Source organism: Rutilus rutilus (assembly GCF_951802725.1).
Source record: "Rutilus rutilus genome assembly, chromosome: 1".
Taxonomy (NCBI): domain Eukaryota; kingdom Metazoa; phylum Chordata; class Actinopteri; order Cypriniformes; family Leuciscidae; genus Rutilus; species Rutilus rutilus.
This window is the reverse complement of record NC_140209.1, coordinates 32,689,988-32,717,235: the sequence shown is the minus strand read 5'-3', so window position 1 is coordinate 32,717,235 and position 27,248 is coordinate 32,689,988. Positions and strand designations below refer to the sequence as shown.

The following is a 27,248-nucleotide window of genomic DNA, read 5'->3' as shown; positions in this document are numbered from 1 at the left end:
AAAAAGCACTTCACTTAAGTTCAGCTGATTGCATTTAGCATCAATTTAAACTATAATAATTTTTTATTTCATTGAAGTTAACATAGAATTAAGTGTACAGAAAAGCATTTATGTAGCCTACTGTATATTATTTTAAACATATAATTTCCGTAATAAGTTAGAAGTATACTAAAGTGTATACACAAATGCTGGTAGTAACGGTATGTCATTTGAAAAACAGGTATAAAGCAACACACAAATATATATTTATTTATGTCAAACACAACAGAAGCAGCTCAAGCATATTTGATCATCCATCACAGCAGATTTATCTGAATATTGCACATTTACACCTTCACTTAATACAGACACACAAATAAAAACATGTTTCGCTTATTTGTAACTCTGCCATTCATCCAGCTGATGTGAAACACATACATTAAACAAGCGTCTTATTTTCTCTTTTCTTTGTTTCCCTCTTTTTTCTCTTTCTTTCCACTGCTCTTTCCCTTCTCCTTCTCCTTCTTAGCCTCTTTGCTGGGCTCTGCTCTGTCGGGTCCATTATTCTGCAGCAGCTGAGCGCTGTGGACTCTTTGGATGAGCGAGAAGTAGTCCTCATGTGGGCTGATTGGACTGGCCGTGTCCCGTGGGTGTGGAGTCGAGGGTCTCGATTGTTTCTGTCTGGCAGGAGACCGGCGAGGGGACGGAGAGCTGGAGCGATGGTTTCTGGGTGGGTTCACATTGAGAGAGATTGGTCTGCCAGGCCTAGCGCTGAGAGGAAGCACTATAGTCTCCCCTGGTTGTTCAATTGTGAGGAAAACTTCAGGGAATGTACACGGCTGATTGTTTACTCCATGCGTCTGAAGGAGACACAAAAATAGACTTTAGACCTATAGGGGTTCTCAACTTTGGACTTCGAGGTGTTTTCAGGATTACTAGAAAGTTGTAGGCAGGTGAGCTTGATCAGGGTTGGAGCAAAACTCTGCAGAAAAGTGGACCTCGAGGGCCAGTTGAGTTGAGAACCCTTGCATTTAGACATTAATGTTCAGTCATGAATAAGTAGCCATCTTGAACATGGAAACCAATACTTAAGTCCTAAGTTTACTCTGAGCTGCAAGATCAGCTCATGTCTAGCACTTCCTTGAAGGTGCACTAAGTTTTGCTTAAGTGTACTTACTCTGTAGTCAATCATTTTATCCCTTAAAACTCATCTTTGATCACCAAAATGACATATTTAAAAGTTTTTTCCTTGAAAAAAGAAAATCTTCATGCCTTAAAATAGCTTGAATGTAACTCTACACCCTGGCCTCATTTAGTATATGCGGTTCTTTGAATATGTAAATTAGCCCCGCCTCCACTCACTCACACCAGCTCAGAGACCCACTCGTTGACGATCACACATTGACCTGATTGGTTACAAGGTAAATTGTGACGTCAGAAACACCAGCGATTTCTTGAGACTGTCTTTGGTTCACTGCAGTTTTAATGTTATCGTTATCAGCCCGATGAGAAAATTTGGCTAATATCTTAAAGCCGATAAATAATGGATTACTTCCTTCAGCTGAGACACTTCAGATGCAGTGCGCACTGTTCAGCATGATGGTTTTGAATTGCTTGAAATATGATTGCAATCACTTCAAAAAGGAAAATACGGTTAAGTGCAACAGCTGCACAAGTCTTTCATATAGACTTCATAATTCTATTAACATAGAATAATAGATCATTATATTGTGTGCTAGGGACATGGCTTTTAGTGGTGAGACACTTGTTTTTGTAACCCGGCTCTCACAAATTATATTTAGATTTAATAAATACTCAGCAGTGGTGTTGTCTTATGAATTTACACATGGTTCGTCTTAAAGCATATTAAAAACACCACTAGACATATAAACAACATTAAAACCTTGATTTTCACCACAGGGGGACTTTGAGTTTTGCTCAAAGGAGAAGTTAAGTTAAACTTTAAATGTTTAAACCTGCTTTTAGCCTCTTAATATCCTTGATGTGTCATTACAAGTGCACAGCCAATGTACCTGTATTTACATCCTGTTTTCGGTCGAAGTCCAAAGTAGTCGATTGTCGAGTTCACGCCCATAGGTTTAGTACCTATGATCACGCGCGTGAACTCGACAATCGACTACTTTGGACTTCGACCGAAAACAGGATGTAAATACAGGTATTTGCGCTGGCTTAAATAACATCATTTTTATTCTTATCTTTCACATCTACTGCAGTCAGATTCACCCGCGTTCACTCTGAAGGAATCACTCACATTGGCTGTCCACTTGTAATGACACATCAAGGATATTAAGAGGCTAAAAGCAGGTTTAAACATTGCCCCATTGAAGTCAACAGGGTGCAAATTTTAAAAAGAGGATAACACGGTGTAGGCAACACTGATTTTTGTCGTTGTTCTCTGTACTGACAGCACTCCAAATGTACTAAAAAATGAGCTCAATGTTAAAATTGACCGGAGTTCTCCTTTAACGAAACGAACAGCGCTTTTGGCAAATAATGTTACCATGAAGACTCCACCTACTACAGTGGCCTATAGAAAGCTATTTTATTTTATATAAAAAGTATTTTCCATACAACAGCAGTCAATGTAGTGATGGTGATATTTATATATGTTGAGAACAGGCGCGCTCAACTCCCAAATCATTTATTGGTGCGAGTAGTAAAAAAGTTATCAAAAATAAAGATGAAAAACCGCACTCTCAAGGTATAATTTCATAAATTTATGAAATTATACCTTGAGAGTGCGGTTTTTCATCTTTATTTTTGATATTTATATATGAACATTACAAAAAAAGCCTCATAAAAGTGGTCTATAAGCATTTCTTGTGCTATATTGCTCTATATCATATTGTCTTCTGATGCCATATGACAGCTTTGTTTGAGGAACAGACCCAAATTGATGTCGTTATTAATGCATTATTTATAGTGAGCTGTTCACCCAAATATGAAAATTCGGTCATCATTTAATCACCCTCAAGTTGTTCTAAACCTGAATGAATATCTTTCTTCTCCTGAACACAAAGGAAGATATTTTGTAACCAAGATAAAACAGTAAAGAAGATATACAGTAACCAAACAGTTGTTGGGCACCATTGACTTCTATATTTTTCCCATACCATGGAAGTCAATGGTGCCCAACAACTGTTTGGTTCCAAACATTCTTCAAAATATCTTCTTTTGTGTTCAACAGAAGAAAGAAACTCATACAGGTTCGGAACAACTTGAGGATGAGTAAATAATGACAGAATCTTCAATTGTGGCTAAACTATCCCTTTAACTAAGGAACATTGTTTGCAACCAGATCATTAAGTTAGTTGAACTCATCAGGATAGTTCACCCAAAAAGGAAAATTCCTCCCCATCATGTTATTCAAAACTCAGATGATTTTCTTTTTTCTGTTTCTTTTTTTGGAGCTTGAAAGTTTTGGGTCCCACTGACAAAAAACAGCTGACGCATTGTGACATATTTTGGTCTGTTCCTCACACAAATCTATCATATGACTTCAGAAGGGTTGTATTGTATGGACTACTTTTATAGTGCTTTTATGGTTGTGGGTTTATAACTACATAAAGGTTATAGGCTACTAAATACTGACAGAATTTTCATTTTACATATCGTAAGTATTAGGTATTAAAGTTGTGATGAAACATCAATAGACACAGCTTTGTCTTCTATGTTGCGACATACATCTGAGTGAAACTTATTTAGATTTATCGAAAAATAATAAGACGTAAGGCGGGACTTGGTTCTATTGTTGATTGGATTTTGAGATGTGGGCGTTAAAAGAGGCGGGGTTTAAGCGGATTAAATAATTGGATAAGTCCTGCATACATCACCAGAGAGAAGTCTGTCGATTTCACCAAAAGATTGAGTTATGGCATTATGAATTATAAAAAATACACTTACATCGATGAATCGTTCACAATGAGATCAATTAATGCATTTAGAATATACTGTAGATATGGTGAATTTTTTTTTTATGCTGACTTTGTGTAATTTGCAGACATTCACTTGTTTCACACTTTTAATGAGAACCTTTCACTTAATATTCTTTCATTCGGACAAACACGTTTCGTGGTCATTTACTGCACTTACCTGATGTGGAGGGAAGCGCATGGAAATTTGAAATGATATCTGTAAAACAAGAATGTGCTATTAATATCAACCACTTCAGCTCAATTTTCAGGAATCAAAGTCAAAAATAGATGCAGTACATGCTGAAAAAAAAGAAGTCCCTCACCTGCGCAGACATGTCATCATACGGTAATCTCTCTCTATCTGACGCTGGGCAAAATGAGGGCGATCTGGGGGGAGGCCTGCCAGGTGTGTCTGAGTCACAGACGGTCAGAGAGGGAGAGGACGGACTGGGACAAGCTTTCTTTGGTGCAGCAGGTGACGCGGGGGTCAGCATGATTTGGGGTGCTGCTTTAATTGTCTCTCTTTTTGTCTCTATTCCGGAGGGCTGGAGGCCTGGCAATGCGCCAAGTGTCACACGTTGATCATCCAGTCGTCCTCTTTGAAAGTTGGCCAGTAGATTGAAAAGGTCCTCAGGATCTTCCGCTGTATGCAACAAGCCAGAAGTACAGTGTGAAAAGTCTGAGTTGCAATGATTCGGTCATTAATAATCATCATTATCCGAGCAGACTTCAGTTACCTGTGGGATTAGCGTTCGGGCTATTTGGAGAGGGGGAAGGTTTTCTAAAGGGATCAAATGAGCACCGCTGGTCGTCCATTCGCCGATGTTGTGAATGATGCACCAGGGACAAAAACTGGTCCTGATCAATACAATTTTGTACCTGATTCAGAGAAAGAAAACACTATATGAATCAATGTGAATTTATGATTTTCAGGGGCATTCTACCTTTACAGACATATTTTACTATCCTAAGAAAAACTATAGTAACCGACAGCATACCACAGACTTATTTTGAACCCACAACATTTATATATTTATTATATATATATATTAGTGCAGTCAATCAATTAAAAACAGATTAAATCAATAGATTAATAACACATTTTTTCTGTGATTAATTAAGATAAAATCTATCTGCTTTTTTTTTTTACATTTATTAGGCTTCAAAAATATAACAACTTTTACCTTAGATGAACTTGAAACGTATTTCCTTTGTGTACAAACATACAGACATTGTCAAAACGATCCCCATTCACACGGATCTACAAAAACGATTAAAACACTGTATTATTCATGCCAGGCCAGTAGTTGGCGATGTCACTTTGTAAAGAAACACTACACACACTATAGACTGAACACGTGATACGCATGCGCATGATGTCACCGTTTTCACAAATTTCACATTTTTGTAGTTTACACAGAGACGATAACAGTATCGGTTTCAAAAGTTTGCATTTTCAGGCCCCCAAAATGCCGCTGTCGTGTAAATGAACGACCAAAATGCATGAAAAGTTTTCAGTTTTTTGTTGGAAATGGTGTCGTGTAAACGAGACCCTAAGGTTTGCTACACTTTTGCAATGTTCACACAAAGGGGCCGTTTACACGACACTGTTTTCAGCTGAAAACTTTTCATGCATTTTCGCCGTTTATTTACACGTCAGTGTTTTGGGGGCCTGAAAATACAAACCTCTGAACACGGGTTTCAAAGTGCAAGTTTTTGAAAACGACACCGTTGTCTCTGTATAAACTACAAAAGCACGAGTTTGTGAAACCGGTGACATCATGCGCATGCGTATCACGTGTTCAGTCTATAGGCGGGTAGTGTTTCTTTACAAAGTGACATCGCCAACTACTGGCCTGGCATGAATAATACAGCATGTTTACTCCTTTCCGTGGATTCGTGTGAACGGGGATCGTTTTGACAACGTTGTCGTCTGTACGCAAAACTTTTCTAAAACCAAAAGGAAAAACGTTACCGTTTTTAGTACATCGTTGTCGTGTAAACGCACCCTAAATATGGTGCAAACTAATTTGAGAGCTATAACTTAGAAATTTGAAATACATAAAACATACAATATTTGAAATATACAGTAAAATAAATATTATTAAATATAGGCCTATATATATATAAAACACCTCAGAGGAAGGACTGAATGATCCTGATCTCCTGGTTGATTCAGATGGAGGGTTAGTCGGGGATACAGGTTGAGAATAAGTCTTCTTTGGGGGGGCAGGAGACCCCAGCTGGATTTTAGGAGCAGAGCAGCACTGATCATCCATCCGAGAGCCCTGCCAAAGAGAAAATAATACAAGCGTGCCTTGTTATCAGGGAGTGCTTTTAAATTAATGATATTCTGTCCAGGTTTCTATTTCTGTGCACGTACCAGTTATGGAAACAGGAGAGCGCTAGTAAATGTTGATTAAGATCTTAAAATAAGCCCTTTTTTGCTGGCCAATATTTGAGCTCTTGCCCTTATTAGAGCTGTGCATAGTCTCACAAATGTATCTCAAAGGGGTCGTTTCATCACATTTTCCATGATTTTGAATAAACTAAGAAAATATACTATCACTTTTTTAAACTTTCTCCACATAATTAAATAAATATGTATGTATGTATGCATGTAGGCCTATGTATTGGAATTAAGCTGCATAAATAATGACAGATAAATACATTAACATGGACTACCTTTCAAAAGTTTTGGGTCGGTCAGATTTTTGAATGTTTCTGAAAAAAGTTTCTTCTGCTCCCCAAGGCCACATTTATTTGATCAAATATACAGTAACAACAGTAATATTATAAAATTTTAAAATAACTGTTTTCTATTTGAAAAAATATTTGAAATTTGAAATATTCAGAATTTTTAGCATCATTACTCCAGTCGTCAGTGTCACATGATCCTTCAGAAATTATTCTGATATAGTGATTTGATGCTCAAGAAACATTTCTGATTATCAATGTTGTGCTGCTTTATATTTTAGTGAAAACCATAATACTTCTTTTAATACTTCTTTTAATACTTCAATTAATGCACGCCTGCTGAATAAAAGCATTAATTTCTTTCAGACTTTGGAACCGTATTATATAACCGTTTGAAATGTCGGAAGCGTTACACACCTGTATTCTGGAGACCATGTTGAAGAGCTGATCTGATTCCTGAGCTGTCATCCCAGGAGGTGCTTGTTTTCCTGGCAACGGCTTTAGCGTCACCCGCTGGTCATCGAACCGTCGATTTTGGGTGTTAGAAATTAGTTTAAAAAAATTCTCGACATCTTGATCTGTTTAGAGGGTGTATACAAACATGCACTTAGTAAAGAACCTTCTCTGATTGGTTGGCTTTTTAATGCATTTGTTGAATTATTACCTTGATTCAACTTAATTATTACAGACTAACCTGACTGGCTGTTTTCCATATGTCTGGGTGAAGGCGATAAGGGGTTAATGGAGCAGCGCTGTTCATCCATACGTCCACGTTGTGTTTGACTAACTAGACACAACAGCTGGTCCTGCTCACCCTGATGAATTAAGAACGAGAACAACAGGCTTTTGTACTTTAAGTAAGTAGGAAGTTTTGAGAGAAAGTATCTGAGGCCACTGTAAATATATGCATTCATACTCACTTGAAAACTTTCCACTCTGTCCTTGTCTGATATGGGGTTGAATGAGGCTGATCTGGTTCTGAGCGTGTTATAAGTGTCTGAATCAGCAGGAGGTTGAGGACTGTAGCTCACTCTTCTCACAGAGTCCGGGGCCTCAGGGGTCAGGGTGTTTTTTGGATGGGTCTGTTTCCTGAAACTCTACATTGCCGGTTAAGAAATTTGAAGATAAAAAAAGTTATTTTCGAATCTCTCCTGTATATACAATCAAAAATAAATTGCAGGATTTACTTTAAAAAAAAGGCTAGAAAACAATTTTCAGTTGCACTTAAAGCTACACTGTGTCATTTTTTTAAGTTGATTCTTAGCGAAAAACACTTTGTTCTTTCAAAATGATATGTGCTCATTAATGTGTAATTATTTCTACCAACTAATCAAGTATTCTCGTAAGCGTAAAATCTGCCATTTAGAATACATACGAGCGAGTGGCTCGAATGGCGGCAGCCATGTTGCGCCTCCATCTTGAAAATACATTAGCCAAAGAGGGACATACCTGGAAATTCAAGCTTTGCCTTTTGCGTTTTTACACTCAGTGGCACCGTGACGAATGCGAGGGGGAGGGAGATTACTGAAGATTTTAAATAATACGGCCACCATAGGAGTTAAAACGCCCTCGGAATGGGAGGGGCTAGAAAGTAATATTCAGTTGGTAGTCATAAACAATTTCACCGCTAGATGGGAGAAAATCCTACACAGTGTAGCTTTAATGTTAGGTTTATGGGTAGGTTCAGGGTTAGTACTTGTTGAAAGTAGTTGTTATATACTATAATAAGTACATAGTATGTATATGCAGAACAGGGCTGTAAAATAAAACGCTACTAAATTTCAAATATAAATACAAAAAATTCAGAAATTGCTAGTAAACTTCACAAATAATTACAATGAAATGGCAAGTAACGTAGGGAATTAAATGTGACATTTTGAAATAGAAAGACTAAAACAGTATTTTCTTGTAAAATATGCTCCAATAAACTTTGTTTTACTAATCAGATGTCCTCCAAAGTTCACTGGAAAACTCACGTGAGCTCTGCTGACCATGTTGCAAAACTGATCAAAGTTTGTCTTCAGTACATTTCCATCTTTCGGATCTCTGATGGTGAATGCCTCCATCCCTGGCAATGAACTAAGCGTCACTCGTTGGTCATCTAATCGTTGGCCCTGACTCTTGACCAGGAACTGTAAAAAGTCATCGCCATCTGCTGCAGTGTCGTCCAAAGAAACATGAACATGTAAATGTTACTTTTAAGGCAAGACACTACAGACAAAACCTGTGCTTTTCCTGTTCGGTTTTTGCTTCCACAACAGTCAGAAATCTGCACTTCAGCAGCACTTATATACACCAACATTTTAAGTTTTATTACTATCAATACAGAGCCCCTAAGGGACACGTGGTGGAAACATGGGATAGGAGGGGAAAAAAAATTCAAAGCTTTTGCATTTTCTCGCAAAACTTTTGCGTTCCCCTGAGAAATTTTACGTTCCCTCGCAAAGATATTTGCGTCCATTCGCAAACTTTTGGGCAAAACCTGTTGTGAGTTTGGACAAACACTTTCTAATTAATTTATCGCTGGCAGTGGTTCAGTTCTATGGAGAACCTAAAGGGACATGGTGAAGGAAAAAAATATGAGACGGGATGAAAAATTATTTGTCAATGTTTTTGCGTTCTCTCATGAATGTTTTGGGTTTCGCCGAGAAACTTTCCGTTCTCTCGCAAACCTTTGCATTCGCTCGCAAAGATATTTGCATTTGTTCGCAAACTTTTCCATTCACTCGCAAACTTTTGCATTCGATCGCAAAGAAATTTGCGTTAGTTCATAAACTTTTCCGCTCAGTTGCAAACTTTTGCATTCGATCGCAAAGAAATTTGCTTTTGTTCGTAAACTTTTGCGCTCACTTGCAAACTTTTGCATTCTCTTGCAAATATATTTGCGTTCATTCGTAAACTTGTTTGCTCACTCGCAAAAAGGTATTCGCATTCGTTCGCAAACTTTTCAATTCACTTGCAAACTTTTGCATTCTCTCCCAAAGATATTTGCGTTTGCTTGCAAACTTTTGCATTCTCTCGTAAAGATATTTGTATTTGTTCGGAAACTTTTCCGTTCACACAAACTTTTGCTTTCTCTCGCAAAGATATTTGTATTTGTTCGGAAACTTTTCCGTTCACACAAACTTTTGCTTTCTCTCGCAAAGATATTTGTATTTGTTCGGAAACTTTTCCGTTCACACAAACTTTTGCTTTCTCTCGCAAAGATATTTGTATTTGTTCGGAAACTTTTCCGTTCACACAAACTTTTGCTTTCTCTCGCAAAGATATTTGTATTTGTTCGGAAACTTTTCCGTTCACACAAACTTTTGCTTTCTCTCGCAAAGATATTTGTATTTGTTCGCAAACTTTTCCGTTCACACAAACTTTTGCTTTCTCTCGCAAAGATATTTGCGTTTGTTCGCAAACTTTTCGATTCACTCGCAAACTTTTCCATTCTCTTGCAAAGATATTTGCGTTTGTTCGCAAACTTTTCCACTCACAAACTTTTGCATTCTCTCTTAATGCTATTTGCGTTCGCTCGCAAAATGTTTGTGTTCCCCCGAGAAACTTTGTGTTCCCCGAGAAACTTTCCGTTCGCTTCTCGTTCTCTCTGAAAGATATTTCCGTTAACTCTCAAACTTAAGTATTCTCTCGCAAAGATATTTGTATTTGTCGGCAAACGTTTCCGTTCACTCGCAAACTTTTGCATTTCCTGGAGAACGAACGCAAACTTTCCCGGGGGAACGCAAAAGTTTAGTGAGAGAAAGCAAAAGCATTGAAATCTTTTTTGTTGTATAATGTCCCTTTAAGAGGCTCCGAAAAAAAGAGATATCACAATCCCCTCTGTAAAAACCATTGACTGGGTTTATCCAATGTTCATATTTCTGATATGGAAATTTATGTGAATTAGTTCATATTTATTCAAAAATGCCTCATTTGCATCTAGTGCTGTCAAATCGATTAATCGTGATTAATTGCATCTAACATGAAAGTTTTTGTTTATACGTGTGTGTGTGTGTGTGTGTGTGTGTGTAATGTATATATATATATATATGTGTGTGTGTGTGTGTGTGTGTGTGTGTGTAAATATATATATATATATATATATATATACATACACACACACACACATAAATGATATAAACAAACTTTTATGTTAGAATTGATTAATCGTGATTAATCGATTTGACAGCATTTTAGAAAACTGGAAATACAAAAGCATTTGTCTAAATGTGCTGTGATTAATCAACTGTGTAAATAGGGTGATGCCTATTTAAAAAAAAAAAAATCATTACCATTACCAAAATTACAAAGACATCTGACCTGGGCTGTTGGCATGAAGTTGTTGAGGTTTTGTTGGACCCAATGTGCAGCGCTGTTCATCTAATCTTCCACGCTGAGCGTTACTAACGAGGGAAAACAACTGATCTTGTTTCCCTGAAACTTGCTGCCAAGACCAAACATTTCAATCAATTTGAACATTCTTAACAGGTTGTAGTAAACATACATGATTCATATCAATGAAGTAATAATCAAATATAGCAGAAAAATTTAGGTTCAAAAGTTTAGAAATGTAAAAAATATATATATATGAAATACCTCCATGTTGTCCGCCACAGATGTCATCTCCTACAATCTTCATCTGTATATTCTTCTTAATAAGATACAAATATCAATGCATACTTCTTTAGAACAAGTATTACAATTTCAGTCATAGTGCAATCTAGTACTTGTGTACAAACTTGCGGGCAAGCTTCTCTCTCCAGACTGAAGTAAAGCTCTACCAGGATGGATGGATGGAGTGCTTTTAGAAGGTCTTAAGCTTTGAATATAAACCCGCACCCATTAGGAAACCTAGATGGGGGCAGTCTTTAATCCCAGATAAAAACAGTTAATCCTCTCTATCATGAAGCGATGATCTTTTATCATGGGAGACAATTATTGGAGCAGTGACATCAGTATCAGTACCAATAAAGACCTCCTGACACCATCAGTCTGTGTTTAGGTTGGTAACTCTATGGAAATGATTAATGGATTTCTAAAAACCTGCAGGCTTAAACAAACATAGGATGATTCGGTTCAAGGAAATTCACCTAGAGTGGAGCTACAGGAAGTTAAGCTGCAAATATGTACAAAAATAGGACGTGAAACTCTTAAAAAATGAATTATTATTATTTAACAAATGGTTGAAATGAAGTACTTTCAATGAAAATACAAATTGCAGCTTCAGGAAGTCAACCTATTAGCTGTTTGCATTTTATTTTTTACCATGCTATCGAATTCTGGATTGTAGAAGAATAGGATGCAGTAAAATAAAATTCAACACTCTTACTTCAGCAATAAAAGAAATAAAGAAACTCAAATGTGATGTAAATCTGAAGTCATTTTCGCTTATTGGTGTGGTTGAATCAGATCATCGAATGTCAGCATCAAAGACATTGGTTAATAAAGTGAGATTAAATACATAAAGTCTATTTGTGACCCTGGACCACAAAACCAGTCACATGGGTCAATTTTTTTAAATTGAGATTTATCAAATTATTAAGATGAATAAATAAGCTTTCCACTGATGTTATGGTTTGTTAGAATAGGACAATATTTGGCCGAGATACAACTATTTGAAGATCTGGAATCTGATGGTGCAAAAAAAACGAAACATTGAGAAAATCACCTTTAAAGTTGTCCATTTATGTTCGTGATTGTGCTGAATTCACTCACAAAAATAAATGTTTTATATATTTAGGATAGGAAATTTACAAAATATGGAACATGATTTTTACTTAATGTCCTAATGATTTTTGGCATAAAAGAAAAATCGATAATTTTGACCCATACAATGTATTGTTGGCTATTGCCACAAATATACCCGTGCGACATGTGACTGGTTTGTGTTATTTAACATATATAACTATTGCATGTTTGTGTAATATTCTGAGTTTGCATTTCACGGTTTTCATTCATTTTGAGGAGTACTGAATCTGTTTTTGTGTGAGTGATATGAGTAAATTCTCACATTAGTCTAGATCTACAATAATCATCATGTTCACACACAGCGCACACAACGCCTCTGCACTTACTCCTGATTTCTCTCAACATGGGGACAGGAGAGCTGTCAGTCAATAAATGGGAAACCTGCATTACTTTTTTGAAAAAGTAACTGCGATATTTTGTTGTAAATTTAAAAGTAATGCATCACTTATTAGTTGAAAAAAGTAATCTATTTGAGTTACTTGTAATGCGTAACCCCCCAACAATGCTCAAGCATCTCTTTCTGGAATGAGGTATAAGCAACATTTATTTAGAATTGTTAACAAATAGACAACAGACACTAAGAGCCAGTGAACCACATCCAACGATATGTGATAACGTAACAGTAAAAGAAAAAAAAGTGCACAAGTTCAGAGCATGAAAAACAAAAAGACACCTATACTGAGATAAAACACTTCATGCCTTCAGAAAATATCACAAAACCTGACTGGAAATCAGAAATGAACAACTGTACCATAAGCAGGCTTATCTTGCTAATTCCTTTTTTCCCACATTGTGCAGCTTTACAGTAGCAGTAAGACAGTAAGTAAAGGCAGGTGGTACAGCATGTCTCAGAATCCAGGGTGATCATTTGGTCCAAAGAAGTCTTCAAATCACATCAGAACTTGATACGACTGATATTCAAAGGGTGTAAGGCAAGATTTAATCCCTATATCTGCACATTTTTAAGCCTCTGGCAACAGGTTCTCAAACAATTTCACATATATCATCGTCTCAAATATATATCATTTTTCTTTTAAATTAAGCATCAGTCATCAACAGCATGAATATATATACACATACATATATCACCAGTTTAGCTTGGGTAATTAAAATGACTACTTTAAAAGCAAACAATCAGTAAGCTAGATCTAAAGGTCTTTTCACTGGTCATTTGAGAGAATCCTAACTTCAGAGTATCAGGTTTCACAGGAGTTCAGCGGGACGAATCTCTTCAGGGATGTACTGCTAAACGGCTGCAGGCTTGTCCAAATCCCTCAGGTCATCCAGAAAGCTGGTTGGAGTGACAATGTGAGATGATCCTGCAGAAGAAAACCATATTAGACATTTTAAACAACACTGAAGACAATTAATGCTATCTTCAACCCTGCTCTTGGAGACCCACTGTCCCAGAGAGTTTGGCTCCAAGCCTCATCAAACACACTCGAACCAGCGAATCAGACTCTCGTGACAATCACACTGGTGTGAAATTCAGGTTGGATGTAAACTTTGCAGGACAGTGGGTCTCCAGGAGGAGGGTTGAAGTCCAGAAGTCATCTCCTCTTACCAATCAGAACCTCCCACTTGCCCTCGGTGGCCCGGGTCACTTCATAAGCACAGCGCATCTCAGAATGGGTCACGCCGCCAATCACAAAGATGATGAGGCGAGGGCCGCTGCGGTACTCCGTGGCAGACTTGTTCTTGTGCCAGTGTCCAAACCGTGCGCTGCTGGAGTAGGGTTCAAGAGAAATGTCAGACCACACGACGATATTTGACGTCGAGGAGACCGATGTCTCGCAATATCAGCATGAAGGAGCTGAGCTCGTGGCAAAACCTTTTACAGTGCTTGCATTATGTTGTTCTGTCTCATACTCAGACAGTAGAACTGAAGTGACATTCGTTACAAGATAGGCCTGTCACGATTCCTCGTTTAAATGACTGATTGATTGCTTAAAAAAAATGATTGATCGCATACCCATGTTGTTTAACCAGCAAAGCTAATAGACACGCAGGCCAACATGGTATGAATGAACAATACAAAACTTTTGCCTACAACACATGAACGATCTGTCCAGTGTCCATACAGGATTTTTTTGATCAAATGTGCATAATTATGCAGTTTTTTCAAATCCCACCATATGGCTATACAGACACTTAGAGGTCTCTATAAATGAAAAGCACATTTAGGCAAATATGAGCCTTTACTGTCATATAATATCAGGGACATTTCAGCGGATTCACTCTGCATTTAAATGCGGTCATCTCTCCTGAAACTGCAGTATACGTGGCCGTTGATCCTCTTAGCAGCATGTAAGATAAAACTTTTATTAAAATTGCAAATAGATTATATACATAAAGCGAGCAAAGAGCACTCCCTTAATGGCTGAAACTGTCAATCACTTCAGTCGCTGCAAATCGCGTTGTAACTGGAAACCTTTGACGTTCACTGAAGAGCGTGAACACAAATAAGCACGGGACCGCTTGAAAGCAGTTGCCTATCAGTGGGTACCGAGTTAGTCTTGGGTACTGGACCAGCCCGTGCCTATTGATTCCTGACCCGCACCGCAAGTGTGCAACTTATCTATTGGCTGTGAGAAGTGCTGATACCTGACTGTAGTTGATGTGGTGGTGGTGATGGGGGCGGGATCAGACAGGAACGGCCACAGCTTCCTGTCACACTTGTCATCAATGATGTTCTGCAGAGCAAGCCGAATTTAAATAAGAATCATTACATTCTTACACGATTATAAAAAATCTTACGGACACAGCGTTTCCTGACCTCCATCACATCTTTCAGGATGGGCGTCCACCGGGAGAGCTGATATGTGGATTCTGTGCGTTCTTTCCTGTCGGGCAGATTCTTACCAGAATTAGTGCCCTAAAAGACATGACAGAGAACAGTTTGGTAATGTGTTATCATACTGATCTTCAGCAGCTGTTTCCTATGAAGAAAATCAGTACAGCTCCTATGTTCCTGAACAAGGAAAGACTGAATTTTAAATGAATGAAACATCATCATTTTACAGACATGAATGATAATTGTGAAATATTATTATTTAAAATGACTTTCTTTTTGAATATTTTGAAATGTCATTTATTCCTGTGATCAAAGCATCATTACTCCAGTCTTCAGTGTCACATGATCCTCCAGAAATCATTATAATATGATGATTTGATGCTCAAGAAACATTTCTTATTGTTATTAAAGTTGCATACAGTTGTGCCACTTAACATTTTTATGGAAACCGTGAAGCATTTTTCAGTATATATATTTTTTTTTAGTTGCACGATTAAACGTTATAAGATGGCGATCTTGAATCAAAAATCCAAGTTCTTATTCCATGATTCACCTGTGTCTATCTTTGACAAAACCACACCGGAACATTCAAATTTGCGTTTGCGCTGCAGCTGAGCCAGAGAGAGCCATTTCAAAATAACGATTGCATCAATTCCATCATTACACCAGTAGGTGGCGACAAGTGACTGTTAAAAATGTATTTGTCAATGAATCATTCAATCAAGAGATTCTTATAAAAATTCTGATTCGCCCAGTAATGAAACAAGTGTTCACGAGTGAGTAATTGAATCATTCATTCAAACAGATTCTTTTATTTTTATTTTTAAAGTTAATAAAAAAAAATTAAAATAGACTGCAGCAATTAACATTCTGTCAGAACTTTTGGCTTTTGATTAGATAAAAACTTTTTTTTTTTCTTTTTTTTTTCAATTGTTTATATTTTGTATGCTGCATGGTTTCTTTTTATATGCTCAATGTTTTATTGCACAGCACTTTGGTCCAACTTTTAAATGTGCTATAGAAAGAAATTTTGACTTGAGAACTTCTAGTAAATGACATGTTATTTTGTTTAGTTGTCTGTTCGGAATCATGGGAGAATCGTGATCTCTATTTGAAACAAAAAAATCATGATTCTCATCATTACTGAATAAAAGTATTAGTTACAAAAACATTTCAAAGAAGCAATGGTATCCTAAATCTTACTTTTTCAGGCTGGTCCTCCAGTTAATGCACAGTAAACAAATCTAACAAGGTGACTGCCTCTTAACAGCCATTTCTACAGTGTGATCAGTGTCTGACTCTGTTTTAAATCCATTCTGGAGATTTCCCCATAAATTCAGCACAACACATTGCACATGGGCCTGTTTTCAGACATTAGAGCGTCTCATCTTACCCCAGCGATGATGGGGCAGCCCAGGAGCTGCAGGTTGGTGATGATGTTACTGTCCTTCTGCACGTTTGCGTGCTGGATGAGTTTGGTGAGGTTCTCTTCACCAATGCCTGTGTGTAAGGATGAGTCACTTCTGCTTAATTAATTCAGAGCTTAAGCTGTCAGCTTTCAATAAAGTTATACACAAATGCGAGTGTTCATACCCTTCTTCTTATGGAAAATGTAAAGCAGTATGATGCGGATTTTGTCGTAGGGTTCGATCTCGGTGTTGAGCAGAACGGGGACGATACTCTTCATGGCATCTTTGAGCGGTTCCCCCTCAGCATCTGAACCCATGGCCAAGTCCTGAGGAGGGAAACACAAAACCACTTCTGAGAACAGGAAAGACTGAAATGTGAAATATTTGTACAATTTAAAACAAGCGTTTTTTATTCGAGTATATTTTCAGATGTAATTTATTCCTGTAATATAGAGCTGAATTTTCAGCATAATTACTCCAGTCTTCAGTCACATGATCCTTCAGAAAACATTCTGATATGATCATAAACATTTCTTATTATTATCAATGTTGAATGTTGCTTTTTCAAAAGAACAACATTTATTTGAATCAGAAACATTTTTTAACATTGTATGCGTCTTAACTATCACTTTTGATCAATGTAACGCATCCTAGCTGAATAAAATGATCAGTTTCTAAACTTTTGAATAGTAGTGTATGTTTACAGTTTGTTGCATTACTTCTGAAAACAATGGAAACGCATTGAAAATATTGAATGTTTTGATGGCCACATTTGTTTGTTAAACTCATTTAAACATCTTTGAATCATAAAAATCATACAAATGAATCAGGCAAACTATTTCCAATGCTTTTTAGTAATAAATCAGCAGAATAAGATGTTCACGATGTTAATTTAAAGCAAACAAGGGAGCGAGATTATACATTTGATATTTTACTGCCGCGGTAAAACATATCCACACTACCAATTGTGTGAAAAAAATGTTGTGTGTCATTTTTGTGCTTTGTTTATTTATTTATATACAAAATTTTGCTAAAATATCCAGAACTTCACCCCCAGGTGTTGAGGCAGATATTTACATAACAATTACATAAAATAATATAAGTTGTGAGTCCATCAAAACAAGAGGAAGTTGAGATTATCCATCAGAAGGCACCAAGTGCACAAACACGGCACATAAAGAACGGCATATGCTGCAGTCATGTCCAGACATTAACCAGCTGCTTATAATACCTCCACACACAGAACGGTGCACTTAGGAAAAATCGCCCATCTGTTATACATAAAACGGGGAGATGGCTTCCTGTACATTATTTTATTGCAACAGATCAAAGTTCAGCGCACAAGCTGTTGCATAAATTGACAATAAGAAGCTTAGAAATAGTAGTGAAAGATAGCAACAGACCTTCTGAAATCAACATAAACATAAACAGTATAAACTGCATTTCATCAGAACATATGGTTAAATGTAGCCTCACAAAATATACTACACAAAACATTTCACTAACATTAGATATTAAACTCATAAAATGAAATAATACTGCTAAATATAGTGATGGAATCTGACAAAAGCAGACGGCACTGACCTGCTCCACCGCACAGAGCTTGTCTAATGTGTTCTTGAACTTCTTCATGCAGGCATCAGCGAGGTTCAGATGAGTGGAGTACTGTCGACATCACAAACAACAACACGTTGAAGTCATCGTGACTATATACAAGCGTCAGGGGAAAAAGGGAAGCTGTGTTTTGTGAGAGAGAAGTCGTACCAGGCTTAGTTCTTTCTGGTACTGTGGCATCTTCTTCAGCATCTGAGACAGATCTTTGATGTTGGCCTGAGGGAAGACGTATCAATGACACTTTAGCATGAATCAGGTACAAAAGAGAGCGTTAGTTAAAAGTCAATTTGTTTGTTCTTTTTCCATCAAGATTTCAAAAAATGTTGCTATTTAGAAAATGTGGTTTGTTAACCACCCTCGTGAAAAAGAAGTGCGATTAATTGTATTGAATGCGCACTTGTCGTTTACTTCAAATATTAAAGTCCCCCTGTAGTCAATAATTGTATCCCTTAAAGACTCATCTTTGATAACCAAAATTACATATTTAAATGTTTTTTTCCCGAACAAAGAATTCCTACATGACTTAAATAGCTTGAATGTAACTCTACACCCTTGCTTCATTTAGTATATGCAGTCTAATGAATATGCAAATTCACCTCCACTCACACCAGCTCAGATTACCTGATCCACTCGCTCAACTTCACTGTAGTAAATGCTGCACAATGGCAAGTGGAAATACTGGTTTAATTCAGCCATATATATTTGAACCAGAAACTGATTCAGAAGAAGAGGAAGAGCAAATTATACAGACTCGTACTCAAGTCGATGTATCAGAATGATAATGTGTTTTATGTATCGCTCTCTACAATGACGGACACATAACGGTAATTGATATGATTAGCCTTTTGCTTGACTACGTTATCAAACGGCTAATAACGTGTTGCTAATGTTACACAAGCCATGTTCCTGTTCACCATTTCAGAGTCTGACAGCCGTCTTTAAAAATCTGCATCCTTAGAAACGCTTTGAACATCATAGAAAGTCAGTGGATAAAAGTGCAGGATTGGTCACGTGTTTGTGATGGTGGGAAACAGGGGCGGGATCAAACCGGGTTTTTGAGACTGTCTTTTTTCATTGCAGTTTTAAGGAGAAAATACTCAGCAATGACTGATGAATTTGCACATGATTTGTCTTAAAGCATATTAAAAACACCACAGAGAGTTAGGATGCTTAACATAGACCGCTTAAAGGGATACTCCACTTTTTTTGGAAATAGGCTCATTTTACAACTCCCCCAGAGTTAAACAGTTGAGTTTTACCGTTTTCGAATCCATTCAGCTGAACTCCGGGTCTGGCCGTACCACTTGTAGCATAGCTTAGCATAGATCATTGAATCGGACAAGACCATTAGCATCTCTCTCAAAAAAATGACCAAAGAGTTTCGATATTTTTCCTATTTAAAACTTGACTCTTCTGTAGTTACATCGTGCACTAAGACCAACGGAAAATGAAAAGTTGCGATTTTCTAGGCTGATTTGGCTAGGAACTATACTCTCATTCCTGCGTAATAATCAAGAAACTTTGCTGCCGTACCATGAGTGCAGCAGGTGTAATGATATGACACAGCGCCTGAAAATAGGTCTAATAGGTTAGACAAACTTAGTCCCGGTCACGTTGCAAGTTACCGAGCTGGGGACTATTTTCAGGCGCTGCGTCATATCATTGCGCCTGCTGGACTCATGGTACGGCAGCAAAGTTTCTTGATCGGCTGAATGGATTCGAAAACGGTAAAACTCAACTGTTTAACTCTGGGGGAGTTGTAAAATGAGCCTATTTCCAAAAAAAGTGGAGTATCCCTTTAACAGTGATTACTTTCAACCTGCATAACAAAAAATATTTCTGTAGAGAATCACCTATTGCACATTTAACCAAGATATGTAACAAGTGTTAGTTATTGTGTTATTCATAATGCATTTACTAATGTTAACCAACAGAACCTTATTGTGTGAAGTGATGCCATATTTTAGTACTTAAACCATCATACGAAGTTTAATTGTCAATGCAAATACATCTGAACTTCTAGATAACACTAACACGTTGGATCAAGTGCGGTGTGACGTCATCAATAGTGGACAAAGAATGTGTGTTTACCTTGTCTGTGTTCATCCTCTTGCTCTCACAGAAGGTGCGCAGCAGCTCCGTCACTTTCCTGAAACAAAGCAGAAGGTGTGAGCACAAAAGCCCATCAGACAAGCAGGAAAGGTGATGGTTGATCTGCTCTTACTTGGTGACATCTGCTATGTGCATGTGCCGCAGCTGCACCCACAACTCGTCGTCCTCGTCCAGCAACACTTCCTTCTCTCGAGCCTCGCCGATCCCTGCCGTCTGATACCTGCCAGCAACATGCCACAGTTCACTGACTAACAGTAATCATTTCATACATCGCTGGTCATATTAACTGCTCAAAAGTTACAATGGGAACCGGTAGACAATCACGCACTTGTAAATGTCTTGCTCGATGTCCAGCAGATCGTAAGCCATGGCCTGAAAGGTGAGCTCATGCAGGATTGGAGAGATGGGATCATATCCACGGTCCACTATAAGCAGCTGGGAGCGAGCTTTATCTGTGCCCTGTCAGTCAAACAACACACAGGCTGTTAAACTGCAGTTCCTTACAATGAGCATTTAAAGAACATGCAAACCAGGGTTGTGGATCAGTATATTAGACAGGTTCCAATGTCAGATTTAATCAGACATCTGCTTAAGGCACACTATGTCATTTTTTGTCGCTGGAGGTCGCCTATTCGAAGCAAAAGCGTAGCTTGATGACGTCGTGATTTCGGCTCGAGAGCAGTGGAGCAATTATTATGCCGCAGACGACCTCTTCCGGTCATATATGTGGGGTAACAGTTTAGATACATTTGAGTAAAGTTATGTTATAATGCTACTCTGTGTGTTCGCTACTATGCGGCTACTATATGAAACACTTGTTACACACTGCAGTGAGCTAGATCGATGTTAGGTATGGTAAAACATGGTACTCGCAGTGTATCAAGAAAACGAGATTTAAAAAATAAAGACTAACTGTGTTGAGCTGTATAACAATGATTCGTTTTCTGTCGATGAATGTATCCAAACAGTTGCTCACCTGTCTAATACAACACACAATGTATTAAAGCGACTTTTGGTGTTAGAAACATTTGGGATAATGTAAGTACACAAATCAATAAAATTAATAACAGTGGTTTTTGGATATTTTAATCCAAAAATCTTACATATTGTGCCTTTAATACTTGCTTGTCTGTCACTTTTAATATATTTAGAGCTATCAATTTCTTTCACAAATACTTTTTTTTACGTTTTTGAAAGGAGTCTCTAATGCTCACCCAGGCTGCATTATTTGATCAACAGTAATATTATTACAATGTAAAATAACTGTTTTCTATTTGAATACATTCTAAAATGTAATTTATTCCTGTGATGTCAAAACTGAAAACCTCCAGTCTTCAGTGTCACATGATCCTTCAGAAATCATTCTAAAATGATGATTTGATGCTCAAGAAACATTTATTATTATTATCAATGTTGAAAACAGTTGTGCTGCTCATTATTTCTGTGGAAACCGTGATAGATTTAAGGATTCTTTGATTATTGTTAAGTTCAAAACAACAGCAGTTATTGGAAACAGAAATATTTTATAACATTCATTATAAACGTATTTATTGTCACTTTTGATTAATTTAATAAATCCTTGATGAATAAAACTATCAATTTCTTTCTTTAAATAATAAAAAATAAATCTTACTGACCCCAAACTTTTGAATGGTAGTGTATAATCAGGCTCCAAAATAAACGTATCCGCCATGAAACAGATTTTGTTGTATTTCATTAAAAATATGTTAACAAATTTTTATTAGAAATGTGTTAATCATGTAACAAACTTATTATTTAGTTGTTTATTTCCCTGTATATTTATCAACAGCGTTTTTACGTCATAAAAGGTTGGGCGATAAGTTGAAATTGTTAAATTGCAATTTAAAACACACAGGCCTGGTTTCACAAACAGAGCTTAGATTAAGCCAGGATTAGGCCTTAGTTCAATTAGGATATGTAAGTAATATACATGCCTTAAAAATTATATTATTATTATTATTAGAAAATATTATTTAAGAAACATAACTGGTGTTCATCTTGAGACAAAACAATGGCAATCTTGACATTTTTAATATATATCAGTGCAAGTTTCTTTCATTTAAAACAGCTCAAACATGCATTTTAGTCTGGGACTATCTTCAGCCTTGTCTGTGAAACCGGGGGAGTATGTTGCAATACCTAAAAAAATCTGTTCGGTAACAAATTGGAAATGTTTCAGTTTACGCAATATCTGGTGTTGTCAGCCAGGGGAGTCTTGGTTCCTTCCTCATCTATTTAAACAACATCCTAGGGAGTTCACCGGAGGATTTTAACTTAAGGGACAATTTTTATTCACATTTTCTCTACTTTGTTTTTTTTATTGTCTGTAAAGCTGCTTTGGAACAAGCGCTGGTGACTGGAATTGAATTTAATAATAATGTGAAATTTCATCAAATGAAATGCAGGATCAGAGAGAAAACAGATGAGGGGTTAGAAGTAAAAAAAAAAAAAAGAAATACGACAAGAACACAGATGTAACAGAACACAAGGAGACAGCAAAAGCAAGACTTGCATTGACACCCACCTGAACCTCGAAAAAATACCAGCTGGCATTGGAGAACAGGAAGAAAAAAAACAGAGAGAAGAGAAAATAGTCCAGAAAGCAGAGTAAGAAATGATACAACAATCAGGAAGTGTGACTTTGAATTGAAGAAACGGAAGAAAGTATTTGTGTGACAACATATTAGAAGGCGTTTATAATTATATATATATATATGCCAACATCTCACCTCTCCCATACTGGGATTGTCTGCTTTATGTGCATTCAGACGGTCCATCACCATCTCAGCCAGGGTGAAATTCTCCTTTGGGCCCCTTAGAGAAACAAAGTTGGTTTACACTTACACTTCAAACTAATCATGTTACACCAGGAAACAAAGCCTTGACACGTACTGGCGGTAGCGGATGGCAGGGTATTCCTTCAGTGTGTCACAGAGTGTGGCGATCTGCTCGGCCATGGCCTCCATCATCCTGGTCCTGTCATCTAGATTCGTCTGATTTGGGCTGTAGAAAGTGTGGAAGGAACTAGGGTTGTCCAGAGAAAACACCTGCAACAAAATCCATTCAAAAGTTTGGGCTCAGTAAGAATTTTACTTTTTTTTTTAAAACAAGAAACTAATCCTTTTATTTAGCAAGGATGCATAAAAGACACACCATGTAACGTTTGGCCCTCTAGAGGTTAAAAAACAAAACTGCATGCATTCTGCGTAAAAACACTTTATTTCAAGGTGACGTAGTTACATTATACTTACTCTATTTACAACATGTACTTACTATAGAGCTACAGTTAAGGTTAGGTTAATGGTTAGTTACTTGTAATTATGCATAGTTTACTGTTATTACTATAGTAAGTACATGTAGTAACGTGTAACTACGTCACCTTAAATTAAAGTGTTACCAAACATTGTTTTGGTTGTGCTTCGGCTGTGCGGATGAACGCAATTTCCCACAAAAACCTTCCAGTCAGGTCTAAAATATAAACACCTATAATAGGCCAACCATAGTGAATCAGGGTAAGACAAAAACATAGTGTGTAAGTGACAGTTAAGACATTTATAATGTTACAAAATTTCTATTTCAAATAAATGCCAATCTTTTAAAATGTCTGTTAATCAAAGAATAATGGAAAAATTGCATCACATTTCCACAAATCTATTAAGCAGTTTTCAACACTGATAATAACAAGAAAATGCAAATCAGTATATTAGAATAATGTTTTGTATGGTAGTGTATGTGCTTGTTATTCTGACACGCACCTGAGACTCGTACGGTATGAAAGCCACATTGATTTCCTTCAGGGTTTTGATGACCTTGGCAACCTTCGACCTCCCGATCTCAGCAAAAAGCCCATCAGGACAAGCTGTACAATTTACAATACAATTAATACACAAATCCAGATCACACAAGAGTAGGCAACCAAAACAGACTGTATTCGAGCTGAAGCAAAGCTAATAGTGAAATGAATAGCCTTACTGTCTGTAAAGAAGATGTGTGCTGCTTTGTATGTAAGGCTGTCTCTTTGAAAATCACTGATTAGAGATTGAATTGACTGGAAAAACAAATATGAGATCATTTCAACATGCTTAAGACCATGAGTGTTAACGAAAATGATCAAAGAGACATTAACAACACTAGGCAACATATTAACACTTCAACTGTACGACGTGTGCTAGTAAAGATGGCTCACCTTTGGCACAGGGGAGATGAGGTAAATGGCCTCCAGACTGGGGATCGGCTCCCTCCGCTTGTTAATGTCCTCTACAACTGTGAAGAAAAACAGGACAGCTCACATCTTGTGTTCTTAGGTCAAGATTGCACCGAGTGGTTCATAGGATAACCAGTGAAGTGTAACAGACACATGATTACGCAATAAAAACATGCTAATAAAAAAATCATCATTCACACTTTAGTATCTGACACTGGTGACTTTAAGATGGAAAGTGTTTCATAGTGAAACAGTGAACTGATTTGTGAAAGAAAAGAATTAAAAAAAAAATTGATATACTCACTTGTAACGCCCTCCGCCATGATGTCAGACATCTTACAGCAAGAGGACAGAATCCGCATACTGATGTGATCCACGATGAGAACCTAAATAAACACAACAAAGATACACAGAGTCAAAGTCATTTGCAAACAGATTAACAACTAGGCCTACACAACTTCAGTCTACTGTACCAATATTTTACTAATATTATTACCTTCCATTCTCCATCTTTCTTCACACTCTTGATGACGCCACTGAGGATTTCTACAGACAAATGCAATCATGTATATCACGTATAGAGTTTAATACAGGACAGATATATGGAAAATCAGGATATTTACGGCATTTACAATGATGATGCGTATTATGATGATAAGCTTTCGTTTGCTGAAGCAGGTTAAATGTCTTTCTGGACTACCAGAAATAAGAAATAAATAACTGACGGTCCTTAATTTGTGTTCCAAAGATGAGTGAAGATCTTACGGGTTCAGAACGACGTGAGGGTGAGTTATTAAAAACTGAAATTTAATTTTTGGGTGAACTATCCCTTTAAGATTTGGTTCTTTAAATTACCTGCCTGGTTAATTCAAGTTTATTTTGTGTAAGTGAGTAAATATATAAATACATTCAGAAATGTGTTTATTTCTTCGTACAGAGGAGCCTGCAAAAAATGCAGACTCGTTTCTTATCCAAATATAGTAAGTGTTATTTTGTCAAATTTGGCAAGAAGGAAACATGACGTAAGATAAATGTAAATAAAACATAACTCTGGTGAAATGCAATAGTAATATATTAATACTGTGTAGGGTGTTGAGAAATTTACATTTCCTGCTGTGTGTTTTTATAATGTCCGGCGTGATGTTGATCACAAGACCACAATAGCTTTCTAAATCGTGCAGTACAAACAAGTCTATTATCCCCTCCATTAACATAAATGACATTTCTGAGGAGTAAACGTGTTGGGTAAAGTCATTAAACTTTCCTGAATTTGTACTAAATGAAAGTTCAAGTTTCTGTAAAAACTTCAGCAGCTTCATACGGAAGTTTGGTCCATTATGACGTATTGAGCGCTCACTGTACACCTGTTGCTATGATTACATATCAGATGACAGGGTATTATATTAATATTTAAGCTCTTAATTATTATATATAATGTCAGTAACGTTAGATGTTTTAAAGGCCGTATTGTGAGATTAAATCAAACTTACTCTCGTTTGCGAGCGCTTTTAGTCCACTCGGGGCCATCTTGACACTTCCCTGTTGACAGACTCCAGCAGGGCTGTGAAGGCAGACTCTTCCACACCCTGATGGACGAGAACACCCGGAAGACACAATTCAAAATAAAAGTCCTCGAAGATGTCTTCTTTTTACGATGACTTGACCAATATTTATAGAAACTATGGTTTCTTTAAAACGAATTAAAAACTAAAAGCAACAGCAACGTTAACATAAACTAGGCAACATTAACATAAACTAGGCTCCATCTCGTTTTATACTGGGGCTAGTTGCACAGTCAGTGTTGGGAAAAGTTACGTTTAAAGTCCTCATGAAATAAAATTAGATTTTTTTTTTTTTTTACTTTATGAATATGTTAGCCTTACTGTTGTCTATATAAGCTAGTGTGCTCCAAACCAATGACAAAATTCACATTTAGAAGATAAGCGTTCAAAACTTACAGTCTCTCACTTCCATCAATATGGATCAACGATTTTGATGACATAACTCTGCACTTCAGCTTCTCATCAGATTTTCTGTCCAGTCAAATGCTCTCTAGAATCTAAAGCGTCCTGCCCCCTATATTATGAATAGAGACTGAAGCTAAGCAGGTCTAATGTGCGAGTTGGCGCAGGCCAGAAAACATATCAACCCATTTTGATTTCTGCACAGAATGCTATATTTTAAAGCGATATGGAGGAGATTAGGAGGAGAAACGGTTAGAGATTAGAGATTGATGGTTAGAGACTGAAGTTTATCTGCAGAGCTCTTACTATCTGGCCTCTGTAACACTCACCCCCCTAAACCTCACTCCCATCTGGGTCACGGCACCAATGTAACCCCTACTCGCCCCACTCCAAGCGGGATTCATCTCCGACATGGGAGGCGGGTGCGCTAACAAGGACGTTAAAGACGGTAACATGTCTGTAGCGTCAGTTGCTAGTGCGCCTCTTGAGATCAGGGGAGTGAGGTTTACCTGCACAGCTCTCACTATCTGGCCTCCGTTACACTTGTATTGCTTAAAATGGCATACAGACACTAGATGTCCATTTAGCAGCATACCATCTAGCATGGAATTGCTAATTCTGCAGCCTCGACTGTTGTGTAATAGACGAAAGCATAGCCTTTAGGTTCGCTGTTACTTTTCGCGCACAACTCTGTTTGACAGGATTTCCCCAAAACACAAAAAAGTTTTGTACAAACAATGTCATTTGCTAGGCCCTTAATAATTATTACCGATTCCACTTTTTCTC

The 27,248-nt window shown here is 37.2% G+C and overlaps 2 protein-coding genes across 3 annotated transcripts; both read right to left on the bottom strand.

The window, feature by feature from the left end:
• Positions 1-223: 223 nt before the first annotated feature.
• On the bottom strand, positions 224-11,439 carry LOC311305414 (uncharacterized protein). Of its 2 annotated transcripts, none has more exons than XM_084433107.1 (11): positions 11,193-11,439; positions 10,917-11,040; positions 8,588-8,763; positions 7,532-7,708; positions 7,306-7,426; positions 7,029-7,189; positions 6,050-6,202; positions 4,652-4,793; positions 4,238-4,557; positions 4,093-4,131; positions 224-839 (listed from the first exon to the last, which is right to left on the bottom strand). In XM_084433107.1, exons 1-11 carry the CDS (start codon positions 11,217-11,219, stop codon positions 432-434), a joined length of 1,848 nt encoding a protein of 615 aa, XP_084289233.1. In that variant the 5' UTR covers positions 11,220-11,439; the 3' UTR covers positions 224-431. The 2 variants fall into 2 exon arrangements, with proteins under 2 accessions (XP_084289233.1, XP_084289232.1); XM_084433106.1 differs by having other exon boundaries at positions 8,588-8,766; positions 11,193-11,378.
• A 1,431-nt stretch (positions 11,440-12,870) lies between these two features.
• stxbp2 (syntaxin binding protein 2) lies at positions 12,871-26,088 on the bottom strand. Its single transcript, XM_084429477.1, has 19 exons — positions 25,989-26,088; positions 24,995-25,044; positions 24,803-24,884; positions 24,481-24,557; positions 24,267-24,342; positions 24,050-24,153; positions 23,187-23,341; positions 23,024-23,108; positions 20,602-20,732; positions 20,386-20,493; positions 20,253-20,310; positions 18,312-18,377; positions 18,132-18,212; positions 16,732-16,873; positions 16,532-16,638; positions 15,121-15,219; positions 14,949-15,037; positions 13,909-14,069; positions 12,871-13,663 (listed from the first exon to the last, which is right to left on the bottom strand). Exons 1-19 carry the CDS (start codon positions 26,023-26,025, stop codon positions 13,590-13,592), a joined length of 1,782 nt encoding a protein of 593 aa, XP_084285603.1. The 5' UTR covers positions 26,026-26,088; the 3' UTR covers positions 12,871-13,589.
• Positions 26,089-27,248: the final 1,160 nt, after the last annotated feature.

Coding starts and splice junctions, on each gene's coding strand:
- LOC311305414 (XM_084433106.1), bottom strand. CDS start 11,219: ATGACATCTGTGGCGGACAACATGGAG. Junction 8,767..10,916: donor ACTTCATGCCAACAGCCCAG/GTCAGATGTCTT, acceptor ACGACACTGCAG/CAGATGGCGATGACTTTTTA. Junction 840..4,092: donor TGCGCTTCCCTCCACATCAG/GTAAGTGCAGTA, acceptor TGTCTCCTTCAG/ACGCATGGAGTAAACAATCA.
- stxbp2 (XM_084429477.1), bottom strand. CDS start 26,025: ATGGCCCCGAGTGGACTAAAAGCGCTCGCAAACGAGA. Junction 24,154..24,266: donor ACACATCTTCTTTACAGACA/GTAAGGCTATTC, acceptor TAAATTGTACAG/CTTGTCCTGATGGGCTTTTT. Junction 23,109..23,186: donor CCTGCCATCCGCTACCGCCA/GTACGTGTCAAG, acceptor TGTTTCTCTAAG/GGGCCCAAAGGAGAATTTCA.